At 39.7% G+C, this 13,749-nt stretch overlaps 1 protein-coding gene across 2 annotated transcripts in view; it reads left to right on the top strand.

Moving 5' to 3' along the window:
- The window catches only part of PGM1 (phosphoglucomutase 1), a 90,410-nt gene that overhangs the window by 35,452 nt on the left and 41,209 nt on the right, over positions 1-13,749 (top strand). The window contains exons 1-3 of one of the 2 annotated variants that reach the window (XM_006862463.1): positions 422-978; positions 6,067-6,229; positions 12,348-12,494. In XM_006862463.1, the coding sequence (XP_006862525.1) occupies positions 679-978; positions 6,067-6,229; positions 12,348-12,494 (610 nt within the window). In that variant the 5' untranslated portion in view covers positions 422-678. Of the gene's footprint in view, positions 1-421; positions 979-6,066; positions 6,230-12,347; positions 12,495-13,749 lie in introns of those variants that run through there. The other variant, XM_006862464.1, reaches the window with a different exon arrangement.

Genomic DNA, 13,749 nt, shown 5'->3' with positions numbered 1-13,749 from the left:
TCTCCCCGTCTACCTGGATTGTATGTGGGAATCCCTCGGATTTCAAAATGATACAAAGATACCAGGACTAACTGAGATCCATTTAAAGATTGACCTTTTTAACTTGCTAGATGGCACGGAACAACTTGAGCTGCAGATGGCCTTCTCTGTGATGAATGCCCAGAGGCTGTGGGTCAAGAAGTGGCAGGAGTAGTAAGTGAGAGCTCCAACAGGGTGTCCTATTCACGAATCTGCTTCTCAGCACAGAAATCGCTTTGCCTTTACCTCGGCTCCCGGAGAGAAATCTGGCAGCCATCTGGTGTTTGTAACAGAAGTAGCTGTCTGCAACACCCTTTGGAGCTATCTCCACCCTAATGGGGAAATGCGGCAAAAATAATTGAAGTGTATTTGGCTTGGTTATGTGGGCAGAAATGTCCTCATCAAAACAACTTTGAAGATCTGCTCCGCGTAGGGGTGTGGGTGGGGGTGTGACCCTTCATTTTTATTTATTTATTTTTAACAAGGGGTGACAACAACAAGGAATTAACTGTGCCTCCCTCTTGAGAATGATCATCCAGGCAAAAACCTCTACTTTAGTGACTCAAAGGATACTACTGCAGCTTCAGGCTTGACAGACTATTTGGGGGATCCTAAACTGCTTTCTGGATGCCTCACTCAACCAAGTGGCGGAAATGAAAGATGAGTGATTTTGATGAATGGATTTCTGGGAAATATGGAAAAATGGAAGAAGGTCCTCTTTCTCTGTTGGCTTTTGCGACAGCTCCCTACAATGATCAGAAACCGGGAACTAGTGGATTATGGAAGAAAACCTATTATTTTGAGGAAAAGCCGTGCTATCTGGAGAATTACATCCAGAGTATACTTTTTTCCATAGACCTAAAAGAGCGCCAGGGATCATCATTGGTGGTTGGTGGAGATGGGAGGTATTTTAATAAATCGGCCATAGAAACAATAGTGCAGATGGCTGCCGCCAATGGGGTTGGTATATTTATTGTTATATTTCTGACTCTCCAAATGATCTCTTAACTTTGCAGAAATATACAAAAGTACAAGATTTGTATGTGGTGTGGTTAACGTACATTTCAATTTTACTAACATCCAGTTAAGTTTCATTATGACTTCAGAGACTGTATATAGTGAAAATACTCCTAGCATTATATTATATTAGCAGATTTAGGAGTGTGAGTTCAATTTCTTATGTGTTGTGTTCTGTCCCTGTTGCTTGAAAGAGTACCTGTTGCTTTTTCAGACACACTCTCAGCCTTAAGCTGGCTTTATATTCTAACTAGCTTCAAGGGGCACCATATCCTATGTACAGGGCTCTGATGAGTGGTGGAGAGAGGAGGATTTTGTTTTCTTTCAATGGCTTCCTTGTTGAAGTTCAGTCACTTGTCAAACAAGAAAACAAAAGTCAGGGCATGCTGTTGTTTATGGATCCCAGTAATCATGAAGAAATGCTAGGAGGGGATTGGAATATGTTAGGTGTGAGCCTTCCAGGAGGACCTGTGACAAGCGGACCTGCTTATAATGACCTAGGACACAAAGAAGCCCTGTGTGCGGTGAATTTGTGCAGCAGGGTAGAGATAATAGTTCCTCTGAACCGATAAAGCAAAGAGAGTCTACATCATGAAATACCGTGTTGGCTGGATTAGCTAAATCAGAAGCACTATTGCACCAGAAAGCAATGATCTTGATAACCTAACAGTTTGCAGAGCCTCACTGATTTACAATAAGGTAGGCGTTGCTGTTCTTGCTCTGCAAACTCCATCAGGGGACTCAAAATACATTCTTAGTGTTTTAGGTAATACTTTGCAAATAATTTGGAGCACACAGCCCTTCTGCACCCATAAATTGGGGGAAAAAATCTGTTGTACTTCCTGGGAACATAAATATTAACATTGTTATCAAATGCATAAGGAATTTATGTTAGTCTATTTTAATTATATACCAAGCAGGTGTGATTGCCAAAGCCAAAGTAAAAAGGAATGAAACAACCCCCCTCCACCACACTAAGCTTAAACAAACAAAAAAAAGTGTCTGGAGATCCTATTGTTTATAATGAGCGCTTTCTTTTGATACTCAGTTTCAGAATCTGGATGCCTCTCATGTAAAAATTGCTGATAAAGCACTCACTCACACATGAAATTATTATGAAGCATACACATTTTTAAGATAAAATGTGACATGCCGTAAATTTCATGTTTGAGGAGAGCTGCAAAAGGAACAGTATTAAGATGCTTTTAATCTTTGGAGAGGGAATGAATGGTACATTATTTCTTCGCATATATCTAGACTGTTGAGTGGATCTGGTACACTGTCCCCTTTGCTGTGATATATTCGGCTTCATTTCATTTTTGTGTGGAGCTGAAGGATGTGGAAGAGGTGATGGGAATGTGTAACTCAGGGAGATCCTGTAGACTTTCTCAGATTTACGACCTGAGGTTTGCTAAATAATACATTTCAGTGATAATAATGGACTAAATATGGTAGCTGCCTATTTGTTAGAGCTGTGGCAGCCCAAGCAATATTTTCAGTTCTTTTCAAGGACATGGCTTATTAAAAATAGCTTTGCATTGAAAGCAATCATGCTGCCCAGCTGAATTACTTAAAACATTTAGTGGACGAATGAAAACACTTTAATCTGATAAAACTTACTAAATCCTACAGGGTTTGATTTCTGCTTTTTGTAATGTATCCTCAATTCTGACTGTTTTAACATCCCTTTGATTGTGGGTTGTGTACTTAATCACAACTTGAAGAGAGGAGTACAGGGAAGAAATCTAAAGAAGGATAATTGTTGCCACAAATTTTATCAGTACCCACTCCAGACTTAAACCGATTTTTGAAGGACTTATCAGTCTAGTGAGCTAGATGGAGATCTTTTCATTTTTCTCCCCTGTAGCACATCTTTATCTCGTGCTTTTTTGGATTATAGATGATACTCTGCTTTCATTAAAAAATTCCCTTTTTTATTTGCATAGAGCTGTCTGCATTTACAGGAAGTTTTAAGGCATAAAATTCGATGTTGGTGGGGCCCCATTTAGAGTATTGATGTCCCCTTCAGTCCCCGGAGTTGTCAGACATAATTTAAAATTCAGAGTATAATCAGTACATAGGACCAACAGGACAAAGACAAGGAAACTTGGTTTATATGATTTATCAAAAACAAAACAAAACACTATCAGGCTCTAGTTTCAGTTGAAAGGGAAATTTTAAAAGATAGCTTCCTGCCGTGTTTGAATATAAAATTTTGGGAGAACAGAAAGGTATCCGGCTTGGTAGGATGACATGAATTACTTGGGAGTAGTAGGAGAGGAAGAAGGTAGGAGAAGCCTCTACTATGTGATGAAGGACTCTTACAAGAGTGAGGGACTTGCCTCTCTTTGGGAGGCACTTGGGAGCTAGAAAAGGTTTTAGAGTAGAGGAGGGACACAGTTAAAACTTTGACTTAGATTGAGGTATAGATCAGAGGTATAGATTAGATTAGATTGAGTATATTGAGTATTTTGAGGTTTAGATAGAGTATACATTGAGGTATAGATCTGAGGGAGGTACCAATGGAGAGATTGAATTCAATAGAAGAGATTGAATCCGGAGCTAGTACACTGGTTTGGTGGCTGGTCGCTGTGTGCCGTGGAGTCGGTTCCGACTCATAGCGACCCTGTACAGGGTTTCCGAAGCTGTAAATCTTTACAGGAGCAGAATGCCTCATCTTTCTCCCGTGGAACACTGGTAGTTTCAAACTGTTGACCTTGCGGTTCACAGCCCGATTTGTAACCACTATGCTACCAGAGCTCCTTAGTACACTGGTTTAGACATCTTTATCTCTTCATCATCAGGTTAATATTCCAGAGATTGAGTCTCAGGGAAGAGTCTGCTCTGGGAGGGGAATACTTTGACCAAGTGGACTTTTTCTTGGACTTAAGAGAGAGAAGCTACCATTAACTTTGCTTGTTTCTATTTCTTGATTTTCCTTCTTACTCTGATCCTTTCTCTGGTATAGTCCCCTCAGTCTGGACCAGATGTCATCATAAGGGATGATTTGGGGGATATAACTTATTATTCAGCAACCTCCTCTTTCGCACCAATACATACAAATCTAAGGAATAGTGTGTATGCTACTTGATATAAAATACAATCCCCAGGTGATTCCACTTGTCACTCTGCTAATCACAATGGCATACTCCCAAGTCCTTCCTATAGAAAATCTGGGGCTGCCTGACTTACTGTGATCAGAACTACACTGGAAACTTCTGGAAGGGTGAGATGCCACCATTCCCACTGTAGAGTCAAAAGCTTCCAGTGCTTTTTTCCCAACAATGACCCCTAACTTGTCCTATGATCATGCCATTTCTCTCAGCCGTCCCCATAAATATTTGTTGCTATTGCTGCTGGGTAGACATAAGAATCAACGAATGGGCAAGATTTTGACAACTCTGAACCTCAGCATTTGTACAATGTCGGAGGAGCAAATGTGAGAATGGATTGAAAGTGTTGTCAGCGGAGAAAGCATTCTGCAGCTCAGTAGTGATCATTGGTATTGATTTACACAGCTGCAGGTTCCTCTAGTCTATTTCAGAACCTACTTACAGCACCAACCCTGACTGTTACCATATCACAGGGAAGGCAGAACACAAATGTATTAGTGCAGCGATCGCCCAAATTCTCCAGAGTTAGAAATGAACCAACTGTCTCCTTAAGGTGGTGGTTGTCATCATGTTTTGTAGAGTTGATTCGGACTCATAGTGAGTGACCCTATAGGGCAGGAGAGAACTGACCGAGAGGGTTTCCTAGCTTTTTTCTCCCATTGAGTAGCTGGTAGCTTCAGACCACCAACCTTTTGGTTAGCAGTTGAGTACTTTAACCATTGTGTTACCAGGGTTCCCTGGTTGGTAACAGAGTGGTTGAATTATAAGTCAGCCCAGTTTTCAGTGACCTATGGAGAGGTGGCAAAGGTAATAGTCCCAGAAAAAAAAAATTCCAGGGAATCCAGGTATCTTCTTGTCATTCATAACAGTTGGAAACATATCTGCCACCATCAACTCATTTCTTCAACCATATTTACCTTGGGTGGGACAAAACATTTTAATAAACGGAACCTTTGAGAACATTTTTACCCCTTTCTTCTCGCAGAAAAGAGAATGGAATGAGGGCACAACCACCTCATTTCATAAATCTTTTTATATAGTAATCACATCTTCTCCAAGTATGTCAGAGGAATTGACAGAATCTCTTCCTTTCTTTTTAACATGGGTCATTTTGAAACATATAATCACTACTATTTTAGCAAAGGAAGATTTAGGAGCTAGGCTGATACCATCTGTGAGAGATACAGGAAGGTGAGTGAAGAACACAAAAAAGTGCCACCTGTATGGCTTTCATGTAAGTGGTTTCCACTGGTTTACTTAGTAAGAACTCCTAGCATTCTCTGCTTTAGGCCCAGGAGGTAACCATGGTGTAAGCTAACATGGAAAGGGGTGACCTACTTTGAGGAAATCCACTCTAAGAAAATGCAAACTTAATTGGACAGGTGAATTTATGACATTGATACATTTTGTAAAATTTTTCATAAAACATTTACCTTTTCGGTTTTTTAAAAAATTATTTTATGAATGCCTTCTCTATAGCTAACCTCTTTCCTCTTTGCCAAGGTGAATTTAAAGTATGATTGAGTTGGATGAAAATACAGCTTTTTATATAATTTTTCAATGAATTAAGATTATAAAAATGCATCCAAATAACTCTCTCAGGGAATGACTTTACTTGACAGGGTGTATTTGACTTCCATAGTCCTGGTATGGCTCTGTAGGATAAGTAACGGACTGCTCACCACAAGGTTGGTGGTCAAACCCATCAGCTACTCCTTAGAAACTGACTCGATGGTACTTTAACAACAACATTCTACTTCCATAATAGAGACCATTCAAGACGTAGACATTCAAAAATAAACTATTTTCTGGTCCAATAGAACACTTCTTTGCCCATCTGTCTGTTTTGCTGGTGTTTCTGCATCGTAGCTCTGTGGATTTATTGATATTAAAGTGTGCTCTGGATTTCTTTTCCTAGATTGGTCGTTTGGTCATTGGACAGAATGGAATCCTCTCTACCCCTGCTGTATCCTGCATCATTAGAAAAATCAAAGCTATTGGTGGGATCATTTTGACAGCTAGCCACAACCCAGGAGGACCCAACGGAGATTTTGGAATCAAATTCAATATTTCTAATGGAGGCAAGTCTGCTGTTATTTATTTATTTCATGGAAAGTAAATGCTTTTATAAGAAGCCCTGGTGGCACAGTGGTTAAGTACTTGACTGCCAAGCAAAATGTTGGTGGTTCAAAACCACTAGGGCGCCATGAGAGAAAATACCTGGTTATCTGCTGCAAAAATGACAGCCAAATATGGTCTCTACTAATGGTGGAAAGGAGCTCTGGTAGCGTAGTGGTTATGAATCGGGCTGCAAACCACAAGGTCAGCAGTTCAAAACTACCTGCTGTTCCGTGGGAGAAAGATGAGGTTTTCTGCTCCTGTAAAGATTTACAGCCTCGGAAACCCTTTACAGGGTCACTACGAGTCAGAACCGACTCCACGGCACATAACAACAACAACAGTGGTGGAAAAGAGAATGAAAATCATCAAAGGCTCAAGGAAGAAATTAGTCCACAGGACTGACAGCTCACACCAACCTTTGCCTTCTCTAACCTGAGACCAGAAGAACTAGATGGTGCATAGTCACCACTACTGACTGTTCTGAAAGAGCCACAATAGAAAGCCCTGGATAGAATGGGAGAAAAGTGTAGAACAAATTCAAATTCCTAAAAAAGCTCAGACATTCTGGACTGACAGAGACTAGAGGAACCTGTGAGTCTATCACTGTAAGATAACCTTTGAACTTTGATTTGAAGCTGTTTCTGTAGAGTATGTTTCTGTCAAAAGAGATTGATTTATGCATTAAAAAAATAATCCGTGAGTAATGTGCTCCCTTAAACAGTTAACTATGTAAGACCAAATGGTCAAAATTTATCCAGAAATAGAGAATAGAAGGCAAAGAGGGGCAGGAATGAAACAGAATGGAAATAATGAGAATAATAATACATTGTAAATGGCAATGCACTAAGATTGTTACTGTTAGGTGCTGTTGAGTCAGTTCTGACTCATAGTGACCCTAAGCACAATAGAACAAAACGCTGCCTGGTCCTGAACCATGCTCACAATTGTGTTACACTAGAGCCTATTGCTGCTGCCACTGTGACAATCCAGTCCATCTCACTGGGAGCCTTCCTCTTTTACGGTGACCTCCACCTTACGAAGCATAATGTTCTTTTCCAGGGACTCATCCTTCCTGAAAATATGTCTGATATATGAGAGACTAAGTCTGGCATCTTTGCATCTAAGGAACATTCTAGCTGTATACTTCTTCAAACACAGATTTGTTTGTTTTTCTGGTGGTCCATTGTACTTTCAATATTCTTCTGCAAACCATAATTCAAATGTATTAATTATTTAAAAAAAATGTTTTACTTTGAATTATGTGATAGTTTACAGGGGAGAACATTAGTTTTACATTCATCCTATCGTATATAGTTTCATTGCCATGGTTACAATCCCCTCCATGCATCGTCAACCAACCAAAGGGTATACCCTGCAAGCCTGCCCCTGGTCGTCAGCACACAGACCCCCTCTCTCTCTCTGGGTCTAAAGTCCCCAGCCGCTCCATCTCTCCATGTCATCATCTCTGCCTCCATCTCAGGCATCACTGCTTCTCTGGGTAGGGTCCCGCTCTCCGCTCTTCTCCCTTGATGGTCCCAGGAACCTCCGCTCCTAGACTGCAAAGTTAATCATTCCTCTCCTTACTACAAAACGTCTACCTTTACATTTCCAACCCTCACAATAAGTCTTGATAACAATTCTTCACTACTGTATCACAAGAGACCTATCCGAATTTCCTTTCATCAGCCCTGCCTATACAGACTGGATACTACTCAGTGGAGATTCTACCTTTCTCCACGCCCTTTGGATCTAGGTTCCCTCTTGAAAGCTTGTAAGTCAGTCACTTCTTGCCTTTGTAGCTCCCCCCACCCCCATTTTGGGTAGCCAATGTCCAAGTTGCCCATCCTTGTCTACTTTGTGTGTGGAGGGGGTGGGAATGATCCTCACTGTAAAGATTTGTTCCCTCTTTTGAGCTACTGCATCCATAGGTGTAGGTCAAGTTCATCAAATTGTTTCAGATTACTCTTTTTTTCCTCTTCTTTCTTCTTCTAGTTGAGCTCTGATCATCCAGTCATTGAAGCCAGGTCAAATGGGTATTATCTGCAAATGTGGGTGTTCTTGTGCATATTCCCTCTCTTATTACCAGCTGGATGCTTCACTCTCCACTCTAGTCCTCTGTGGCTATATCACTGACTCTGGGCCCAAGAGTCCCAAGGTCTTGCCACACTGCTGGCCAACCAGGTCTCCACCCGGGTTCACAGGAGTCTATTGAATGTTGTAGGGCTTAGCTTGAAGCTTCATTGCTGTTTTTCCCTCACTTCCCCTTATCGGTGATGAATGTGGTCACCAATCAGTGCATGTATTACCATTGAGTCATAGTCTTGGAAGGGGGCTTGCTCTGAGGGGACCCGACCACTTGACTTGATATCTCCTGGACGAGCAACTTGCTTGTTCTTGTAGTAATCAGTGAGTTTGCCTATATTGTTTTGTATTTTTCCAGTCGGTCTTTCTTTCAAGAAGTATCTTGTGTTCTTCTAGCTGCTCCAGGCTGGTCTGTTTGTCCTTTCAAGTGGAAATTTCCCACGTCTGAAGATTCTGGATGCTGTTCAGGATTCCACCTATGGTCTTATGTAATGCAGAGGCTCTGCAGGAAGCCTTCTTCACTGGGCATGTTGTAGCCCATTTTAGGTATTACAATCATTTATAGGCAGAAGATGGACTTACAAGCTTTCTATGGTGATATTTATGGATATTCCTTTCTCTCCCCCTCCAGTGTCTATTTTCTAATGGTATGCAAAAGAAACCAAGATTCAAAAGACAGCCAAGTATCTTAACATTATTTCCTCCCTCTCCCCAATTCCAACCATGTCTTAAGTCCTGTATTCCAGAGCCCTATTGTTCCAAGGTTGTACATACATCATTATTTACCTCTGTCCCACTTAGCCCATGCAAACCTGCCTAATTGTTCTCCCATCCATTTTGTTCTTCCATTCCCCTCCCCCTTCTTGTATATAAATGCATCAATTCTTGCACAGTCTTATTCATTGTCAAACTTTCACATGTATATGAGGCTATTGAAAATACCATGGCTTGGTTCAGGCACACCTTAGTCCTCAAACTGATATCTTTATTCTTGAAAACTTTAAAGAGGTCTTGTGCAGTAGATTTGCCTAATGCAATACATCATTTGATTTTCTGACTGCTGCCAACATGAATGTTGATTGCGGATCCAAGCAAAATGAAGTCTTTAACAGCTTCAATCTTATCTGCATTTATCATGATGTTATTTATTGGTCCAATTGTGAAGAATTTTGTTTTCTTAGCTTGAGGTGCAATCCATACTGAAGACTAAAGTCTTTGATCGCCATTAGTAAGTATTTTAAGTCCCCTTATATACAAGGTTAAAGTTGTCAAGGACTTCATTCTTCTTGGATCAACCATCAACACTCATGGTAGCTGTGGCCAAGAAATCAAATGAGGTATTGCATTAGTTAGACAAATCTGCTGCACAAGACCTTTCTAAAGTGTTGAAGAGCAAAGATGTCAGCTAGAGGACTAAAGTGCCCTTGACCCAAGCCATGGTATTTTCAATAACCACATATGCATGTGAAAGCTGGATAGTGAATAAGGAAGATTGTAGAATTGATGCACAATTGGAGGAGAATTTTGAAAGTGTCATGGACTGCCAAAAGAACAAACAGATCTGTATTGGAAGAAGTGCAGCCTTAGTGCTCCTTGGCTGATGGTACCTTCAGTACCATCAGTTCTTTATCATATGCAATCTTTTGAAATCATTGAACATTGACAATATCTATTTAGTACAGTGACTGTGTATTCCTTCCATCATCTATTGATGCTTTCTGCATCAGTCAATATTTTGCCCGTGGAGTCCTTCAATATTGCAAGTCAAGTCTTAAATTTTTCTTCAATTTTTTTCAGCTTGAGATATGCTCTCTCTTGGTTTTTGGTTTTCTAACTCCAGGTCTTTGCAAATTTCATTATAGTAATTGACTTTGTCTTCTTCTTGAGCTGCCCTTTGTCATTTTCTGTTCAACTCTTTCACTTCTTTATTTCTTCCAGTCAATTTAGCATCTCTTCTGAAGAGCAGGTTTCAGAGTCTCTTTTGACATCCATTTTTGTCTTTTCTTTCTTTCCTGCCTTTTAATGATCTTTTGCTTTCTTCCTGTATAATGTTCTTGATGTCATTCACACTTTTGTGGTCTTCAGTCATTAATGTCAATGCATGAAATTTGTTCTTCAGATGGTCTCTAAATTCACGTCATGTTTTGGCTCTCATGGACTTGTTTTAATTTTCTTTAGCTTCATCCTGAACTTGCATACGAGCAATTGATAATCTGTTCCACAGTCTGTCCATGGCCTTGCTTTGGCTGATGATATAGAGCTTTTCTATCACCTCTTCCCATAGATGGGTCAATTTGATTTCTATGTATTCCATCAGGTGAGGTCTATTTATATAATTTCCTTTAATGTTGTTTAACAAAGGTATTTGCAACCTCTTGAAATCGTTGAACATTGACCATTTCTTTTTGGTACAATGACTCTGTGTATTCCTGTGAATAATTTGTCTTGCAAAATTCTATCATGTGAGCTCCAGCATCCTTTTTATTTTCCAACTACTGATCTTTCTTCTTTGTTTCCAACCTTTGCATTCCAATCACCTGTAAATATCAATACATCTTGATTGCATCTTTAGTAAATTTCAGACTGAAGAAGGTGGTAGAACTTTTGAATTTCATCATTACTAGCTTTAGTGGTTAGTGCACAAATATGAATAATTATATTAATATGGATATCATCCTAACACAAACAGTGTTGTACTTCAAGGTAGATCTTGAAATGTTCTTTCTGATGATGAATGCTATGCCATTCCTCTAGGATTTTTGTCCCCAGCCTAGTAAACCATATGATTGCCAGATTTAAAATGGCCAATACCATTCCATTTCAGTTCACTAATGCCTAGGATATTAATCTTTATGTGTTCCATTTCATTTTTGAAAAATTCCAATCCTAGATTCATACTTCATACATTCCATGTTGCGATTATTAAGGGATGTTTACAGCTGTTTCTCCTCTTTTTGAGTTGTTCCACATCAGCAAATAAAAGTCCTGAAAGCTTTATTCCATTCATATTATCATGCTCAACCCTACTTTGAGGAGGCATTTTGAGTGCCTTCCAACCTGAGGGGCTCATCTTCCGGCAATATATCTGGCAATATTCTGTTGCCATTCAAGTTTGCATCTTCTGGCACTATATCTGACACTGTTCTATTTCTGTCCATATGGCTTTCAGTGACTAAACCTTCAGAAGTAGTCCACCTCTCCTTCCTCCTGTCTGTCTGAGTCTGGAAGCTCCACTGAAAGCTGTCTACCATGGTTGCTCTTGCCAGTATTTATAATATTGATGGCATAGCTTTTAACATTACAGCAGCATGCAAGCCACCACAGTGTAATAAACTGACAGGTGAGTGGTGGAATACACTGATGATATGGAAGAATTTCTATAAAAATTTTTAGAGGAGAACCTAATTTGCTGTGTAAACTTTTACCTAAAACATAATAATATCAATAAAATGAAATTCAATGAAGTATGAGACTTCCATATAATTAATAAAAAATTACAGCCTGAGAAAACCTGTGGACAGTTCTGTTCTGTCACATAGGATCACTGTGAGTCAGAGATGACAACACCACCTACCAATGAAAACAATCAAGACTTTTAAAGGTCCTTTTCTTAGCTATATAAAAGCGATGCAGTAAAAGTTCTATGTCTCCTGCAAAACGTGACTGAGTAGAGTGCTGTCCTTTTAGGATAGTTTTATATTCATAAGGATAAACCAGAGTAACAGAGACCTTGGAAGGCCAGGGTCTGGTTCTGACCCTTAGCGAGAATGTTCTTTGTTTCTATGAGAGAACAGTGCTTCTTATCCTGTTGTGCCTGGAAATAAGGAGCTGTGCATGAATGATCATCAGACATGGTGTTTTCTCTTAGAAAGTCCTGATGATACTTTGCTGCCTGATGGTGGATTTGCTCATCAAGAGGAATGGATGAGATTAGCATTCCAGGCATTTTCATGGCAACAGCACAAACTGACCCACTGTTTGCTGTTTAATTCCTAGGTCCTGCCCCGGAAGCAATAACTGATAAAATTTTCCAAATCAGCAAGACAATTGAAGAATATGCGATTTGCCCTGACCTGAAAGTAGACCTTGGAGTTCTGGGAAAACAGCAGTTTGACCTGGAAAACAAATTCAAACCCTTCACAGGCAGGTTTACTTTCTTTTCCACTTCTGCCCACTTCTATTTCCAACTTGAGGAATTTGCCTTGAAAAGGTAATAATGAAGCTCTTGAGCTTTGGGAAAATTGTGGTTCTAAACTTCCCATATAGTGATGAGCAGGTCTGGAATTGGGGTCAGGAGTTTTAAAAATCTGGCCTCTCTGGGATCTGCCAGCTGCTATGACCTTGGGTAAATAATGTTCAAGGTCTCAGTTTCTATGCTGTGAAGTAAATGGCCTTGACTAGAAAACCTCTAGGATTATACTCATGTTGTTGCTGTTAAGTGCTGTCAAGTCCGTTCTGACTCACAGAGACACTGTATAGGGTTTCAGAGGAGTGGTTCGTGGGTTTGAATAGCTGACCTTATAGTTAGCAGTCCACACCAAGACTCCTTTTAACATTTAATGAGTTGTTATTATGTGCCTAGTTCTTCACCTGGGTTGTCCCATTTTATTCTCAAAGTAGCCCTGTGAAGACAGCACTGTTGGTATCCATGGCTTTACAGCTGAAGAAGCAAAGGCTTAGAGACGTTAAGTAACAGACTCAAGGTCACACAGTCAGAATGTGATAAAACTAGAAGGTAAACTTAGGTGCACATGATGCTGAAGCCTGGGCTTCGAAATATATTAGAGGGGGCTTCAAAAATTTCATGGAAAAATGGAATTAAAAGAGAATTGAATTTCTCCAAGAACTTTTTGAAGCCCACTCATATATCGTATTTAACGCTCAGTAAAACAAATTGCTACTCTTTAAAAACATTTTTGTATGTGTGGTGAGCAGCTAAAATAAAACTCCCTACATAGCTGTGGTTACTGTTTTGTTGTTGATGGACAAGGTATTATAATACTTGAAAGAATAAATGTTTATGTTTGTATGAATAAAATGAGGGTGAGATGTTTGGCGATGAGATTCACATCTTGACTTTGTCCTCACTCGTATTCTTTTCTTGGGTGAATACATTGTCACTTGAACCTGTCATCAGAGCTGACAACTGCATCTTAGCAAAGGTGTAGTGACAATTTGATGTATATCAAAGACATTCTTGGGGTTTGAAACACCTGAGTTTTTGAAACATTTCATGTTTTGTCAATATTCAGAGTCATGAAAATACAGCAATAGCAATAATTTTTTTTAATGTTTTATTGTGCATTATATGGTAGTTTACATGAGAGAACTTTAGTTTTACATTCATTCCATCATATATCATCTCACTGCCATGGTTCCAATCCCCTCCATGCATCAT

The sequence above is a fragment of the Chrysochloris asiatica genome, unplaced genomic scaffold (assembly GCF_000296735.1).
Source record: "Chrysochloris asiatica unplaced genomic scaffold, ChrAsi1.0 scaffold00048, whole genome shotgun sequence".
Lineage (NCBI taxonomy): Eukaryota > Metazoa > Chordata > Mammalia > Afrosoricida > Chrysochloridae > Chrysochloris > Chrysochloris asiatica.
Note: the sequence above shows the minus strand (reverse complement) of the source record. Positions and strands in the feature narration are given on the sequence as shown.